The sequence below is a fragment of the Drosophila montana genome, unplaced genomic scaffold (genome assembly GCF_035044405.1).
Source record: "Drosophila montana isolate Dmon_TW-CO22-7 unplaced genomic scaffold, ASM3504440v1 contig_3733_1, whole genome shotgun sequence".
Lineage (NCBI taxonomy): Eukaryota > Metazoa > Arthropoda > Insecta > Diptera > Drosophilidae > Drosophila > Drosophila montana.
The window spans coordinates 10727373-10743286 of NW_026998620.1; the positions used below are offsets into that span (position 1 = coordinate 10727373).

The following is a 15914-nucleotide window of genomic DNA, read 5'->3' on the forward strand; positions in this document are numbered from 1 at the left end:
AGAATTGAACAGAGAATTAGCGCTTCGGTTTTGCAAACATCTAATGCCATTATTATTTACTTTTCAATGAAACTCAAAACGTCTCAGTCTAGAACATGACATGAACGATAACCCCGTCAGGCACAAACTCAGCTAAGCGCACATCGCACTAACTTTAAATATGCGAAGTATGCGCTGTTAGGGTCCAGTTCCATCGGAAGCTTCATCATGCGCTGGAGCATTGTCTATGTCGAGCTGCTATTAGCCCTGACCGCTGGCCTGACTCACGGGTCGCAATATTCGCGAGATGAAAGCAATGAGGATTCCAATACCGAATTTAACTTGGCCTCCACTTTCAAAGGCGGCATCACCAGCAATCGTCACCATGAGCGGGCGCATCTCAACTCGCAACTGTATCCGGATCTAAGGCAGCAACAAAGTGATTCCGTTGACATTGACGCACCGTCCGCTCACGAGAGCGGCGGCAGTGGTGTCGGCACCTTTGATGCTCGCGCTGGGCCGTATGGTATTGCTGCGGGCATTCCACAGCAACAGCCTCTTGGATATCCAAATTATCCCGCACTACCCACCGCTGAACAACCCCAGTCCGGCATCTATCCAGCTCCTCAAAGCTCACCAGCTGTATGCGGACGTCTTACACCAGGCGCTGCTCCAAATTCAGTACCAAACGGATGTCAGCAACCAATTCCGGGACAAGCACAGCTGCCAGCACCGTTTCCCCCTGGATATCCGCATAATACAAATCCGCAAGCAGCCGTGCATTCTGGAGGCAATCCTCCAGGCGTTTATCCAAGTTTTGGAACTCACCAACCTGGCTATCAGCCCGTACAGCCTGGCTACCCCTATCCAGGCCAATATTTGCCACAATATCCATCTTATCCACCTACAGCACCATTTCCACTCTATCCAAACTATGGGCCAGGCGTTCCAGCAAATGTTCCTGTTGTGACACACCCGGGAGCGCCACCTATCAGCTACCAGAACCAGCATAACTATGCACCACATGCAGCACCAGGGCAACGTGATCGTTGGGATCATAGCTTCAAATTGAAAACCGAGTACACAGAGGATGGTTTGCACAAGGGACCATTCGATGTGCTTAACAATTACGGTTCCCAGGGCTATGGCAGCGGCTTTGGTGGCGGCTATAATGGCGCCTTCAATAGGCCAGGTTACTAAAAAATACAAAAATAACATTAAGAGTATGGTCATAAGTTAGGTGTAAGCTAACCTTACCGCGTCAGGTCTAGGAGCAGCAGCTGCTCGACCGTGTGTACTTTAATAAACTTGATTTTTTTGCACATACCCAACCAAAGTAATTAGCCATATACCCCGGTTGCACCTTGAGCAACAGCAGCAGCAGCAGCAGAGGACGACATCAACATCTTTGTCCTGTACGTACATAACGCACCCTACCTTGCGAACCGGAAAAAGTAACATGCATTTCAGTTGCCTCATAATTTCGTTGAGGAAACACACAATGGATATAAAACTACCTGGCTGCAGGCAGCGCTGGCAGCCAAAAAAAAATGAAGCACAAGCGCACAATGGGAGGACAGACGACGGACGACAGGCGGCCGGCGACCGACAAGGAAAGGTGGTAGAAAACGTCAAGGAGACAGACAGACAGACAGACAGACAGGCGACGGCTGCTGCTGCTTCTGACTGCCTGCCCTTTTAAAGGTTCAACTGCAGCGGTAGAAATCGGTTATGTATGCAGTGATTTGTTGGACAAAGACGATTACGGGAACGGGAACAGGCATCGCTGCTGATGTCTTGCGGCGCATGCGCCGCCTGCCAAGCAAAACCCAAAATAATTTGGCGCTAAAATGTGAAGACGGGCGCGCCAAAAAAAAAACCAGAGCCTGAAATCAAATACATAGATTATTGATGTGCATGTGAATGTGTGTGTCACATGGGAAATAGACTCACCTGAACAAAATCAATTGAAACTAGAGCTGTCCCAAATAGTTGGTGTTCTGTGAATACATACAGAAATATAATGTATGTATATAGATTTATATGCCAAGCACTTACCTTAAACTCTTGCACATTCCCCCAATTTGATATAAATGTACTTTCTTGAACGGACATTAAGATTGTTTATTGGTTTTCTTGACTTGGCAGCATACATGCATACATACATACATATATAGATAACATGGAATACGAATACATACATAACTAGTTATTTAGACAATGGAATATTAATTTTCCCGTTACATACAATGTATAATAAGTCATGATTGGTAACAAAAACAACAACTACAAAATTACATACATAAATGGTAAGTGGCCAGCTGATTAGAGCATCTGCCGTCGGTTAGGTGTTAATACTACTACGCTTTTATAAATCTGTAGAATTGTAGCATAAAATGTTTAAACGTATAATCCATGTCAGCTTTGGTGTCCAACATCATCAAACGGCATTGGCGTTGCAAATGCTTAAAATATGTGTAGAATTTATTAAGGGTAATTTCTGATTATAAATAGTATACATTTAAATATATATATATATGTAAATGGTTAGTGCTTGTGGTCGGGTTGGGTGACAGTTGTGCTGGCTACCCTGCTTAATTGCCTTTTTTTTATGAAAGAAGAGTAAACAATAAACATAATTGGAAACAATCTGAATGCTGAACATAAAATTTATAGAAAAAGTCATAAATGTAAACCAATAATAAAACATCATTAGAAACACGCAAAAAGTACAAAATAAATCGAAAAAATTAAATAAAAATATATGAATATCTTGGTTAAGGTTGGTTGCAATTTGGACTGATAGGCATCTTTAGAGGTGTTATGGGTTGAAGCGTCTTAATGTCTAGTGAAGCGTAACAGTTGTTGCTCATTATCAATTTGGCTAATTGGCGTTACAACAGTGCAAGGCCCCCAATTGTATGGCTCAGGTGCACAAGTTACTATCGTTCAGATCGAGATTGCTTTGGAATAGCTCCACGTTGCTAAGCAGCGGCACCTTGGCCACCTCATGGAATATCTTATGCGAGTACTTGTTCCGTATCGTCTTGATGGTGGCGCGTGGTTTCCTATGCAGTCCTGCGTTCAGCACCGGCACAAGCTCCGCAAACTGTGAAAGTTGATACCCTGTGTAGTAGGCCAGCGTTGAGGTCCAGGTCTGTTTGTGCAGATTCGCGGCACCGCCATGCATGCGCAGTGCCATGAAGAGAGCGGCCGAGGCCATTTGCGAGTCACTAAAACCAATGGTGGCATAGTCCATAAGCGACAGCTCCAGAATGTAACGCGCCAAAGTAAGCGTGGGCATTTGCACCTTGGCACATCGAGCATAGCGGCGCAAGAAGCGGTAGGATAGCGGTATGCCGAGATCGTAGTTGATAGTTCGCAGCGTTTCCATTTCCATTTTGACCAGTTCGTCGTGATTGTAGGCGCCATCGCATATGTACAGAAAGTCCTCAATTAGCGGCGGCTGGCGTTCATCGTACTTGCATGCAATGAAGAAGGCAGCAGCGCCCAGCAGCTGCAGTTTTTCCTTGTTAATAACCTCGCGGCACAAATAGAGATCGACAATTTTTACAGCCAAATATAGTGTTTCATGATTTAACTCAAAGGTCTCCTGCACCTCGACCATCCAGTCGACCAGTAGCGTTCGCATCCAGGTGGTCAAATGTACCTGCTTTGGCATATAATCGTGAATGGGAAACTCTGGCTCGCGCAATTTCAAATAATTAAATATGTCCATGGCATAGTGGGACACCTGGAAGGGATCATCCCAGTTCTTGCGATCAAAGTCCTCCACATCATCGGGCACGGGGCGCACAGGCGTCACCATAGCAGCTGCGGCTGCTGCCATATGCACCGATTGCTGCGTCGGTGCTGCCTTTGGCTGTTCAGTCTTTAGTTGCAGTTTAGCAGAGAGGCGTCGCGCTGCCTCAAAATTGCCAGACAAGCGCATGGATTCGCAGCTGGAGATGTCCTCCAGGGCGGACATATAGAGGCTCTCCTCAGTCTTATTAAAGTCATTTGATATGCGACGCACCGGCTTGACGGCAGCCGGCGGAGGCGGTGCAGCCAATTTTTGGACAACAGGCGCCTGCATGGGTGCAACTTTTGGCTCAACTAGCACTGTGGCTGGCTTTTTTGCTGCCACTGGTGGCTTGCGTGTCTTTTGACGCGCTAACGCCTCCTCGAACTTGTCCAGCACTTTGTGGCAGTTTTCCACCGAGTCCTCTGTCTTGGTTGAGGCGCGCGTCATTATTTTGTTGGGCATAGCGGCAGGGAGTGGAGCAGTGACTGCGGCTAAAACATTTAGATTGTCAATAGTCTTTGCATCCAGAAGCGCCTGAAGTTGCTGTGCCGTCGGCTTTTTGGGCAGCTGCTGCTTGGAGTCCTCGTCGCTTGGATGCAGCGTCATGATCTTAACATTGTTGGTCAAATTACCCAGCGCCGAGCGCTTGATCTTATCATTCTTGATGGGGCTATTATCGGCCTTGCGTTTGCCGCGCGTCTGCATATTCTCTGCATTTGGATCAATGCCACTGTTGGCCGCCCGACGGCTCAGTCCCTTGCCTCGAACGCCTGCCATGGGCAAAAGTGCGTTTATGGCCGCCTGGTTGCTTGCAGCAGTACGAGTAGTACCTTTAATTGGCGCCATTTTGAAATGCTTCTATGTGTGCGCTGGTTGTGTTGTTGTTGTTGTTTTTTTTTGTCGAACCTCGCGTTGTCCTGCTACACAGCGACTGCGTGCGCGATTGTATATTTTGTATTTCGGTATTGGTACTTTGACTTATTTGCGCGCTCCGTTGTGATATTTTGTATTTGCTGAGTTGTTTAGTTGTGAGATATACTTGATTTTTGTTTATTCTTTTTGTATACTATAGCGTCGTTGCCTCACAAACTCACTTTTCACTTGGACTTATGGCGCTTGGCCGCTCTGCTCATAACGGCGCTTGCAAAGATACAAAAGCGAAAAACAGCGCCAGCTGCAGATGTCAAAAAAAAGTGAAGTTGGCCGCGGCGTCTGTTTATAGGGTTGTCATTATGTCTGCAATAATTTACCGTTGCCAACACGCTGAAGTCGCTTAGTGCGTAGTTTGGTTGTAAGAGGCCATTTTAATTTTTAACGGTCTGGCAGCGCCGCAAATTAATGCAAAGATGCACCACGGTGCAACAAAGAATTTGAATTTTAACGTGCGATGTGGGAATCTAAAATGCGGGTATGTATAAGTTATATTGTAGTTTAATTAGACTAATCACAGATAAAAGAGTTAAAATAAGTTACTACTTCCAGAGCTTGATAACACCGTCACGCGAAGCCGACGCTATATAAATTTGTCCCTTATCTTTGCACATGAGCAAGTCAGTGATGGCATCATGATGGCTTGCTTTGGGCATATCCGGTCCCGATCTGGGACTTTCCTCAATTGAAGTACGCATCTGTTGCGAGTCGCCTGTACCGTTTTTAGGAATGATTAGTTCTTCAATAACTTGGCTGCCGTCGATAAGACGAGCGCTAAAAAAAGTCATATATATAAGAAGGGTTTGGCAGAAAAATTAAATGCATATCGACCATATAAGTACGTACCTATAGTTAAAGGACACATTGGCCAAATTATCATTTGCCGCAGGCACTTTCAATGCCGAGTTCTTTGGCGATCCTATGTCCCAGTACCTGATACGCTGATCCGAACTACCTGTCAAAATGAATGGTGAACCGTCGACCACACCGCTTAAAATACCACAGGTTGTTGCTGGATCATTGAGACTGGTATTAGTCAGAACGGGCGCTGGGCTGGCCCAAAGCACAGTTTGTCGCTGACCCGTCTCAATGTTCCATACAGATACTTCATTATTGGACTGCGAGGCGGAGATCAGATATGATGGCTCAGTTGGATGGCAGGCCACTTTTCTTATCCACGAGTCCGCCGGATGCTTTATCTCGGTTATGGGCAGTCGGAAACGCAAGTCCCAGCAGATATGCTTGCCACCGCTGGTGCCCGTTGCCAGCCAAGAACCCGTTGGATCCGCACAAATGGTGGTGATGACACCATGACGCAACTCGTTCTGCAAACGCCAGGCGCTATGCTGCATGCGCGTATCCCAGGCCACAATGCCGCCATAAAGTGTTGCATAGACAATAACACTCTGAGCCGCCTGATCATACGCATGCATATCCACAACAGGTCCATCGTTATATTCACTACAAAAAGAGGAAAAATCAATTAGATCAAATGTAGAATCAAAGATTGGTAAATTTTACTTCTGATCTAAGGCTTGCTGTAGGGTCATCTTGGTGGAATTGCGATCGATGCGCATTATTAATAGACTGCCATCCTTGCCACCCACCGCTAGTGACTGTCCAGCATCGCATGCGGCCAGCGCATAAATGGGCGTATGAGCAGAATATACCTGGCGAGATTTATTGATGCCCTGATTGCCGTTTAGCTTGCTGCAATCCCACAATCTAACTGTGCCATCGATGCTGCCGCTGGCAAACAGTGAACCGTCGGGACGCAAAGGCGCTAGCTTAATTACCGACTCGGAATGTTCATGCAGATGCGCCACTAGAGTACCATTGAGGCGCCAATTGGATGGATACGGCGTGACCAGCTTATCATAATTGCAGCGTTGGGAGAGAGCCAGCACATTATAGCGACGCTTGATCTTAAGGGTCAGCGACTCCAAGTCCTTGCAACACTCCGAAGAGCGATCCAGCGAATAGTTGCGATCCGGCATGGTATATTCACCCAATGAAGTGGCAGTGCTCACTGTTGTGTGCGGCACGCCCAGTAACATAGCGCCGGAGGCGGGACTGCCGGAAGGGCCAGCAGTTATATGTGGAGTAACAGCCACATCGGACGCGGGTGAAACTAGTGCTGGAGCATGGGCATCTGTAGTTCCTAGGTGTAGACTATTTTCATCACAACTGAAAGTCGATATGGCACTAAGTTTAAATCTTACTATTGTCCTGGGTCAATTTAGTAGCCTTTTCCGCCAGGGGATATTCATGGCAGCCCACCTGCTTGCGACTGACCACAATTCGTCCATTGGCACAGCTGGCATCATCCAGATCTTGTTGCGCCTTGTGCTTAAGGGATATCAAAAAAGGTTTCATGGCCAACAATTGCATCTCAATAGTCTCCGTCAATCCCTCCGAGATAAGTCGTCGAAAGAGCTGTAGTGTTTTGGAAATGTGAGTGGTTCACTTGGAACAACCAAAATTACCAAAGCACTTACATTGAGCAGCGCCTGACCTATGTCATCAGACTGTGGCTGGCCACTGTTCCGTGTACCACTTCTCCAGCGCGCGCGATCCCCAAGATTACCTACAAAAGACTTAATGTCCTCGAAATAAATCTGTCTGCTTATGTCATCATACTGAGGCTGGACGCAGTGTCGTGTGTTGTTGCGTAAGCACGCACGGTCCTCGAGGGCGCTTACAAAACACTGAACGTCCTGGAAGCGCAGCACGCTGTCAAAGACCTGTCTGGGTATGGGCGGCAGCAGACAATCAAGCAGAATGTGCGGTTTGTCCACTTGTATTAGCGGCGCCTTCAAGAATTTTCCAATGGCCGGCATAATCTTACACTGCACATCGATAGCACTCAGATTGCGTGCTGTCGTGGCAATCATGCCGCAAATTTCATGACGCACCCACAAATTTGGATGACACAAATAGCAGGCGGTTTCATTTACAATTTCAGTTACGGTGGGTTTTCTTATGTGTCCCAACTCGATCAGAATTGTCACCGCACGTATGGCCTTTGCAATGACAAACTCCTCGCGATCTGTGAAGCCTTGCTGCAAAAGGGGAACCAGTATATCCGATGCTTGCCAGCCCACGTAACCGGCAACACCAGCAATGTTGTCATAAAAAGCGCCGCGCAAATTCTTATCATCGTCATTGAGGAATGTCATTATGTGCGAGAGTATCACGTCGTTCGCTTTCTCCTTCCCAAAGAACGCGCACAAATCGCAGATACCTGACTCCATCAGCGTCTGTTTGACAATGGGCTGCGTGTCTGTCAACAAACTGAGCACCGCCTGACGCACAATATCATGCAGAGCATTAAGCTCTGCCTCATAACGTGGCGTGGGCATTTCGTTTGGTGCATTGCGCTGCGTCTCCTCCAGAAAGTAAACAGCACTCTTGGAAAGCGCTGCAATATTGCGAGCAAAGGCCACGCGCACAATAACAGCACTCGATTCGCTGGCCAAGTCGGTAATGTAGGGCAGTATGTATTCCGGAAATACATTGGCATCGCTGCGAGGAATGTCCTTGACCATGCTCAGGCAGGCGGTCAACGTTTCAATAGCCTGAACCTGTACCTTGGCTGTCGACTTTTGTGCCAAATTCAGCTGAAGGCAAAGAAAATTAGTTAAATGAAATATTTGATAATTAAAATGTAACATACAATATATGGTAATATACGATCCAGTATGGTCTCAGATGTGGTATACTTCGATAACTTTTGCAGTAGCTGCAACGCAGCAATTTTTGTGTTGGACTGTTTAAGACCTCTGATGCAAGATGTGACTACTGTTATAATAAGTATAAGACCATCCTGATCTGGCGGCAGCCGCTCGTACTTAAGAGGATCCCTTTTCTCTTGTATCTGTTCGTCTTCTTCACTGGGTGTTACGTCCTGTGCTTGTGTCAGCACCTTAATGCAGTGACCAATGTCCTTGTGCAGACATTGTATTTTGTCATCAGGCGACTTGATTGGTGTCGATGAGAACATTTGCAAATATGACTGCAGAAATGAGTAAAAGTATTCTGGAAATAGTTTGCCGCGCTCCTGATCTAAATAATCCTCTGCGCTCTTGCGCTTTATTGAATTAATGTCAATCATGGATGCCAGTAAGTTGCGCAGTCGTTCGTTCTCAATACCAGCCAAATGTTTCTCGACGAGCTCTCGCTCACCCTGCCGATAGGCGAGCAGTTGGGAGAGCTCAAATGGAGCAGTACCCTCCGACCAGAGCTCTAGCAAGGCACAGCTGTGAATGGAAAAACTATTAATACATTTATGTTGTGGATGTGTTGTATATGTTAACTCACCCAGCGGAGAATATATCCATAGCAGGCTGCAAAGTGTTGCCAGCATATGAAGTCGGAACACGTATTATGGAGTCCGAGTGAATAACGGACATATTTGCATTATAGGGATCATCTTCAGACGACAGCGTCTTCACGAAACGCTCTGGAGCGATATAGCAAGTGCGACGTCTGCTCGTGTCAAAGAAATAGGTATAATCTGCTGGATTGTCTTCTGGTAGATATGTGGGCTTAAATGAAGCAAAGTCCGACAACAGGATCCAATTCCAAGAGGTGATCAGAATGTTCTCAAGCTTTATATCACCATGACAGATTTTTTGCTTGTGACACTGGTTTAAAGCGCACAAAATCTGAAAGGTAATCCACTTCTTCTCTAGCACAGTAAGAAAAGGTCGAGTGGACACGCGATCGTACAGACTGTGCTTGACATACTCTCGCATTATGTAGGCTGCTTTGTCGATGAGCTGTTAAGTAAAGTCAAAGATCGCATTAACACTGTGACGGAAAAATTTAGTTGTGGACTAACCTCCACGCGCTGAAAGGGCAAACAGTTAACAGCATTTGCAAGCGATAGGGTTTTCTTGATGCTCTCCAAGCGTTCCTTGTGATCCTCCAGAGGCAAAGTTGGATCATGTTTGACAAATACCTTGACAACTATCAAACCTTCATCGGTTTTAGCTTTCGCCACTTTAAAGAAACGCGTACTCCCCATACTGTGGGTGGATAAGACGTCATATGTACACATATATGCTTATATACACTTATGTGTAATAAGCAGCTGTTAAATATGTACTCACTTCAGGTCGAAAATGATTTCATTGCCAAACTGTCCAGAAAAGTAGTGTTCCACTGCATAGATCTGCGATGGTGCAATGCCAACCAATTGATTACCCATTTTGCTTGCATTTGCGCGTTATTTCTGCCCAAAACAGTGCGCTTCTTTATATTTGTTTGTTTTTAGTTAACAAATTGCAGCTCTCACTTCTTGTTGGAGTGTTATCATGCAGGGTTGCCAAGTCCACTATTGCAGTGCTGTCAAGCGTGATTTGAACAGCTGTTTTGCGGCCGATAACAAGCAGTCTTATCGATTGTGCAATGCAATGCGCGCCTAACTTGTTTTAAAATGTGCGTCAAATTAGCTGCGGTGACTTAGCGTCGATTTTTGGTACTTGGTATCGGAAAAGGAATCGGTCACTTTTAAATGCATTTTTTTATGTTTTTAAGATCAAAACCAAATAAATTTAAATGCAGAATTGGAAAAAATTGAATTATTTACTGTCTACATTCATTTGTTTTGGAATTTTAGTTTATAATATGGGTGTACCAAGGCGTTGAAAAATTAGGTTTCCGCCATTCTCTATATATCTTAATTCAGGGATAATACCACTAAGCAAATAACATATAGACTGGTCAAACCGTATATTTGGTGGTGACAATCGTTTTTTTTTGCGGCTGGTCCAAACTCGCCTTCGTTTTTTGTTCGGGTTCGAGACTAAGAATGTGTATTAATGATTTTATTGACTTATCATATTCATTCATCAATTCAAACCCTAAATCATAGAAAGAAGGGCGCGCGTCAAACGCCTGCCAATAATGATATTTTTAAATTTTGCGCCCATGATCAGCCCATTCACACACATTTGTGTCTCTGTGTGTGTGTGCAGAGCTCGAAATTCAGAAATCCAAAAATATTGTCAAATTTGCATCGGACAGGCAGGCAGGGACCAACAGGCACACATGCGCATAAATGCTTCTATTCATATACAAAATACGCAAGGATGCGTGAATAGCAAGTCCAAAAACTTTTAAATGCACACATGCCAGCGCTTAGGTACGCTTTCGAACAAGAACGAGCTGAAATGAAAGAATTTCGCATCGACTTGGCAAACCCTTTCATTATATCATATTACTCGTCCCCTCAAAAGGGAAGAAATGCCACCGACTTTTGTCAAAAATTGAATTTGTGGGCATTTTTGCTTGTGCGGACACATACACACACAAACATTTAAACGGTACATAGACAAATTGAAAGAGCACTGAGAGTAAGCCAAAGCAGTTTCCTGTAGTGGGAGCGAGATAAAAAACAGCGATGCCGTTCTATCGCACAAATCATATGGATGAGAGTAAGCCAAAGCAGTTTCCTGTAGAGTGAGCGAGTAAAAAGACAGCGTTGCCGTTCCACGACACAGGCCATATGTATTCTTACTCTCTTGCTGTGAGAGCATGCGGGCGTGTCTCGAACCCGAACAAAAACGAAGGCGAGTTTGGACCAGCCGCAAAAAAAAACAATTGTTACCACCAAATATACGGTTTGACCAGTCTATATGTTATTTGGTTAGTGATAATACGTACCAAAAAGGTAGCAAGTACCAAAAATCGACCTAAGTCACCGCCGCTAATTTAACGCACATCTAGAATTGTTATCGGATGCCGTTTTTGTTATCGAAATGCAAAATGAAATTTATTTTTTTAATTTGATATATATTTTATATAACTAATAATCTCAAAACTTATGATAATTTTCATTGCAGTCACAATTGGGCGGATCAAATAAACATATTTGTTTTAAACAATACCGGCAATAACTTATAATGTTATATTATGTCTTATTAAATAAGTACTGGTAAAATATGTATATATAAGTTCATAATTTCATAGAATTGTTCAATTGCAGTACGAACATTAGTTAGATGTATCCGGTTCCAGTTTGGGTAATTTTTTTGACCTATACAGAGAATTTAGATTTATTGTTCGCCTGTCTTCATAGCTACATATGTTTAAGGACTTACATGACACGTAGCTCCTCCAGGGTGGGTACACTAAGACGCGAGGACATGGCCTCGCCCTCCTCCTTTTTGAGCTCCTGCGGATGCTTCTTTAGCTTGTGAGCGCGACAGTTTGCATTACAGGCAAATGTTTGGCCGCAGTATTTGCAGACGTAGGGACGCAGTCCCGTGTGGCTAAGCAGGTGCGACTTGAGTGTTTTGGAGCGTTTGAAGAGCGCACCGCAAACATCACACTTGAATTTTCGCTCCTCACTGTGCACCAGTTTGTGCATGTTCCATGTGCGGCGAGTCTGTAGCTTTTTGCCACAAATGTTACACACATAGCTGGGCTCCTCGTGTATTTGATAGTGCACCTTCAGTCGAGCTCTATTCTTGAAGCCAGCCTTGCATATCGAACAGTTAAACGGACGATCCTCCGTATGAACCAGCTTGTGTTCGTTGAGTGCCGTTATGGTCTTCAGCTGCTTGCCGCAGTGGTCACACACATAGGGCTTGGCATTTTCGTGCATGCCCTCCTTGTGCAACCTTAGTGCTGCAGGCGAAGACAGCGTTTTGTTGCAGAGCTCACAGAATGTGTTCTTATCCATCCTTGGCCGCTGTTCGACTTTGCGACAAACAACTCTTAGATGCTTTTGATATGAGGCTGGATTGTGATACATTTTACCGCACCATTTGCACTTCATGTTACTGCGCTTTGAGGGAATATCTGAATTTTCATTTTCCGATTCAACATCCTCCCTATCGCTGTTGGTTAAATTATCAAGGCATTCCTCCTCAGGCTTAACGGTATGGAGAGAAGCTACTTCTGGCAGATGCTCCAAATTAGCATCGAGGCTTAAAGAGTCCTTTTCAATATCTTCAGGTAGAACTCGTTGGACATTCCCAGCCTTACTGCCGCTCTTTTCTGCCTTTGGCTCGTCTTTATATTTCACTTTTCTTTTCTTTGCTGTTTTTTCGGGCGAATCAGTTTTGGGTAATTTTGACATTTTTCGTCGAGTTCGCGGTTTGATGGGATTATCATGACCTTCAATTTCTTCAATGGGCAAGTGACTGACAATCATTTCTTCGTCGTTTTGCAGCGGTTTTGTTACCTCGGAGTCCAAGCCAGCGCCCAAATCTACAAACTCCCGCTTTGGCAGCTCACCGTCCAAGCCAGCGTCTAAATCTACAAACTTCCGATTTGGTAGCTCTGCGGATATTGTCTTTACATCAGCGCTCATTTGCTTGGCTGCATTGTTCTCCAATTCCGAAACCGGTTTGATTATGTGCGTCCAGTCGCCTTCACGAAGTCCATACTGCTGCCGGAGCGCTTCCATATCGAGTTGTTTATTGGGCTCGGAGAGCCGCAATACCTCAAAGATGGCCTGAACTTTGGTGACATGTTCGGCAAAGTCAATTAGCTCGCTAACTAATGTATAGCACTCTTTGCAGAGCACACCGCCAAGCGCGTCCTCCAGTTGCATCTGGTTTGAAAGTGTGGGATTAGTTACACGAAATACATTTTCCGGCAACTTACATGTACATCGAAATATTTCCTAATGGCCATCACCAGGATACTGTTCCAAGTGTTCTCATTGGCACTTGTGTAAATTTTGACGTTGCCCCGTGCATCGTCCTTGGCGCAGAGGCGACACCAATTTAGCCAGTGGCTATCGCCAATTGCAGCCTCATAGTGTTCCGCCATTGCGAGGCGGGTTAAAAAGGGTCTTTTAGCTTGGTTTAATTCTCATAAACAATTTGTTTGTATTCTGGACATGTTTTGGTTACAAGAAATAGGTAAACACTGAATTAGAGTGACCACATAAATACCAAATTGTATGGGCTTTGGTATTTATTGGTGTGTGTTTAATTGAAAATGCAAAATATCAAATTTTAAAACGATTCGTGCTTTTATTCAATTTTCATAGTTTTGGGTTTACGCAGCCGCTCACCTTTCTCCATGCCCGCAGCTCTGAAGGGGAATTCATATGCTTTTAAATATATCTTAAGTACATGGAATAAGTAATTACTTACAAGGCACGCAACTCATCCAACGTGGGCACACTTTGTATACGGCACGATTTATCATCATCTTCCTCATATTCTATAGGATGTTTCCTTATTTTGTGATCCCTGCAATTGGCACCGCTGGCAAAGTCCTTGTTGCAGTACTTGCACGTATATGGCCGCAATCCGGTGTGACTCAACAGGTGAATCTTTAGAGCTGTTGAATTTTTTGTCGCGGTACCGCAAATACTGCATTTGAATCGGCGCTCGTTAGTGTGAACACTTTTATGCTTATTCCAAATGGCACGCGTCTGCAATTTCTTGCCGCAGATCTCACACTCGTAACTGGGCTCGCCGTGTGTTTGGCTATGTATCTGTTAATTAAGAACATATGTATATTAAAAGCTAGAATTATCTGAGTCGTAGCTATCAATTTCCACATACACATCTTCAACGCATTTTCAATAGGATTATGATAATGCATCTGAAATAGAAGTTTTACATGATTGTTTATCATTAATATTTTCCTAAAACCAAAGGTAACTACGGTGAAAATTCAGCGTCCTTGAAGCTTATTCCTTATAAATACCATATTTGACAATTACTAATAATCTGGCACTTACATTGAGACGCTTTCTATTTTTAAAGGCCGCATTGCACAATGGACACACAAAGGGCCGATCCTCGGTATGTACAAGCATGTGCTCTTTAAGCTCTGAAACTGTTCGGACACGTTTACCGCAGACATCACAGACGAAGGGCTTCTTTTTCATATGCACGCGCTCTATATGATACTTAAGTCCATTCTCCGATGATAGCTCTTTGTGGCAGACATTGCAGGTGACTGGATTTTTCCTGATTTGATTTTCGGTAAGATTACTATTCCTCACAGATCCTGCTGCTTCCGTTTCAGCTTCGGGCACTGGAGATGCGAGCAAAAGTCTGGCTAGTGCGACATTTTTACATTTCGAATCGCTTTTGTCATGCAAGATAATACTTTCATGCTTTCTAGGACGTCCACGTTTTCTTTTACTAGTACTTTGTGCGGATTCATTAGGATTGAAGAGTTCATCTCTATCTGCGCTCTGATCCTTGGCAATCAATTGATTGGGCTCGTCGGTAGATTTTCTTTTGAAAGTTGGCGTTAAAAAGTCGAGGTCCTCTTCTGATACCTCCCATTCGTCGAGTACCTCAGTTTTAACAGATTGTTTGGGTCGACCACGCTTTCTTTTTATATCACTATTCAGAGTAGTCTTATTCTCTTCCATGGAATAATCTTCAAGCCAAATGTGATTTTGTACCAGTTCTTGCTCAACGCCCTCTTCATGGCTGCTTGATCGATCCTCGTGGAAATCCACGGAAGCTTCAATTTTGAAATTTTCTAAAGTTTCTTGGTGCTCATTTGATTCTGCAGCTTCATCGTGTTGCAGCTTTCTTGAGCCCTTAGGACGTCCACGTTTTCTTCTTGCCGGAATTGGCGATATGGTCAAATCATGTTGAGGATCACTATCAACATCTTGATAAAATATTTCACTGTCGCCATCTAAGCTGTCTTCACGACTGCTCAATTCCTCTAACTCTTCTGGTTCCGTTTTGTAGCTATGATCTTGTGAGCTTTTATCCTGTAGACCATATTGTTGGCGCAGAGCACACACATCCACTTGCTCGTTGGGCTCGGTGTGGCGCAACAGCTCAAAGATGGGCTGCACCTTATTGACATTTTCAGCGAAGTTCAGCAAGTCGCCTATCAAGGCGTAGCACTCGCTGCACAGCATGCCACCCAATTGCGGCTCTTCGAGACCTATCTGTAGAAGGAACTAAGTGAATAATCACGCATTATTGTTTTACTCCAGTTACTCACCTCGATATCAAAACACTTGCTTATAATACGCATGTATACATCTTTTTGACGCACATTAATGGACGCATCGTCATTGGCGCATAGCCGACACCAGTCCAACCAACACCGTTCAGTATTTTTTTTATTTTTTAACTTTTTCATCGCGTTGGGAAAGCTAATAAAGGCGGGCAAAATAAAACAATAATGTATATTATTGGCATTGCTATGATTTAGGGTGACCAGACGCATGTCAACACTGCTAGTGTCTGGC

The 15914-nt window shown here is 44.5% G+C and overlaps 5 protein-coding genes across 6 annotated transcripts; 1 reads left to right on the plus strand and 4 right to left on the minus strand.

Moving 5' to 3' along the window:
* The first annotated feature begins 170 nt into the window (after positions 1 to 170).
* On the plus strand, positions 171 to 1303 carry Elal (Elastin-like). The gene has a single exon (XM_064693568.1). It carries the CDS (start codon positions 208 to 210, stop codon positions 1177 to 1179), a length of 972 nt encoding a protein of 323 aa, XP_064549638.1. The 5' UTR covers positions 171 to 207; the 3' UTR covers positions 1180 to 1303.
* Positions 1304 to 2442: 1139 nt separating this feature from the next.
* CycB3 (cyclin B3) lies at positions 2443 to 4728 on the minus strand. Its single transcript, XM_064693563.1, has one exon. The coding sequence runs from the start codon at positions 4628 to 4630 to the stop codon at positions 2906 to 2908; it is 1725 nt and encodes a 574-aa protein (XP_064549633.1). The 5' UTR covers positions 4631 to 4728; the 3' UTR covers positions 2443 to 2905.
* Positions 4729 to 5199: 471 nt separating this feature from the next.
* Positions 5200 to 10059, minus strand: Vps15 (vacuolar protein sorting 15). Of its 2 annotated transcripts, XM_064693555.1 has the most exons (10): positions 10014 to 10032; positions 9829 to 9950; positions 9558 to 9744; positions 9035 to 9495; positions 8391 to 8973; positions 7213 to 8334; positions 6937 to 7150; positions 6236 to 6875; positions 5561 to 6175; positions 5200 to 5488 (listed from the first exon to the last, which is right to left on the minus strand). In XM_064693555.1, exons 2-10 carry the CDS (start codon positions 9924 to 9926, stop codon positions 5257 to 5259), a joined length of 4152 nt encoding a protein of 1383 aa, XP_064549625.1. In that variant the 5' UTR covers positions 9927 to 9950; positions 10014 to 10032; the 3' UTR covers positions 5200 to 5256. The 2 variants fall into 2 exon arrangements, with proteins under 2 accessions (XP_064549625.1, XP_064549626.1); XM_064693556.1 differs by having other exon boundaries at positions 6236 to 6866; positions 9829 to 10059.
* A 1492-nt stretch (positions 10060 to 11551) lies between these two features.
* On the minus strand, positions 11552 to 13768 carry LOC135436098 (zinc finger protein weckle-like). The gene is made up of 4 exons (XM_064693564.1): positions 13749 to 13768; positions 13334 to 13565; positions 11821 to 13280; positions 11552 to 11756 (listed from the first exon to the last, which is right to left on the minus strand). Exons 2-4 carry the CDS (start codon positions 13499 to 13501, stop codon positions 11714 to 11716), a joined length of 1671 nt encoding a protein of 556 aa, XP_064549634.1. The 5' UTR covers positions 13502 to 13565; positions 13749 to 13768; the 3' UTR covers positions 11552 to 11713.
* LOC135436096 (zinc finger protein weckle-like) lies at positions 13683 to 15887 on the minus strand. The gene is made up of 4 exons (XM_064693562.1): positions 15665 to 15887; positions 14427 to 15608; positions 13831 to 14177; positions 13683 to 13768 (listed from the first exon to the last, which is right to left on the minus strand). The coding sequence occupies exons 1-4, from the start codon at positions 15803 to 15805 to the stop codon at positions 13708 to 13710; spliced, it is 1731 nt and encodes a 576-aa protein (XP_064549632.1). The 5' UTR covers positions 15806 to 15887; the 3' UTR covers positions 13683 to 13707.
* Between the last annotated feature and the right edge of the window lie 27 nt (positions 15888 to 15914).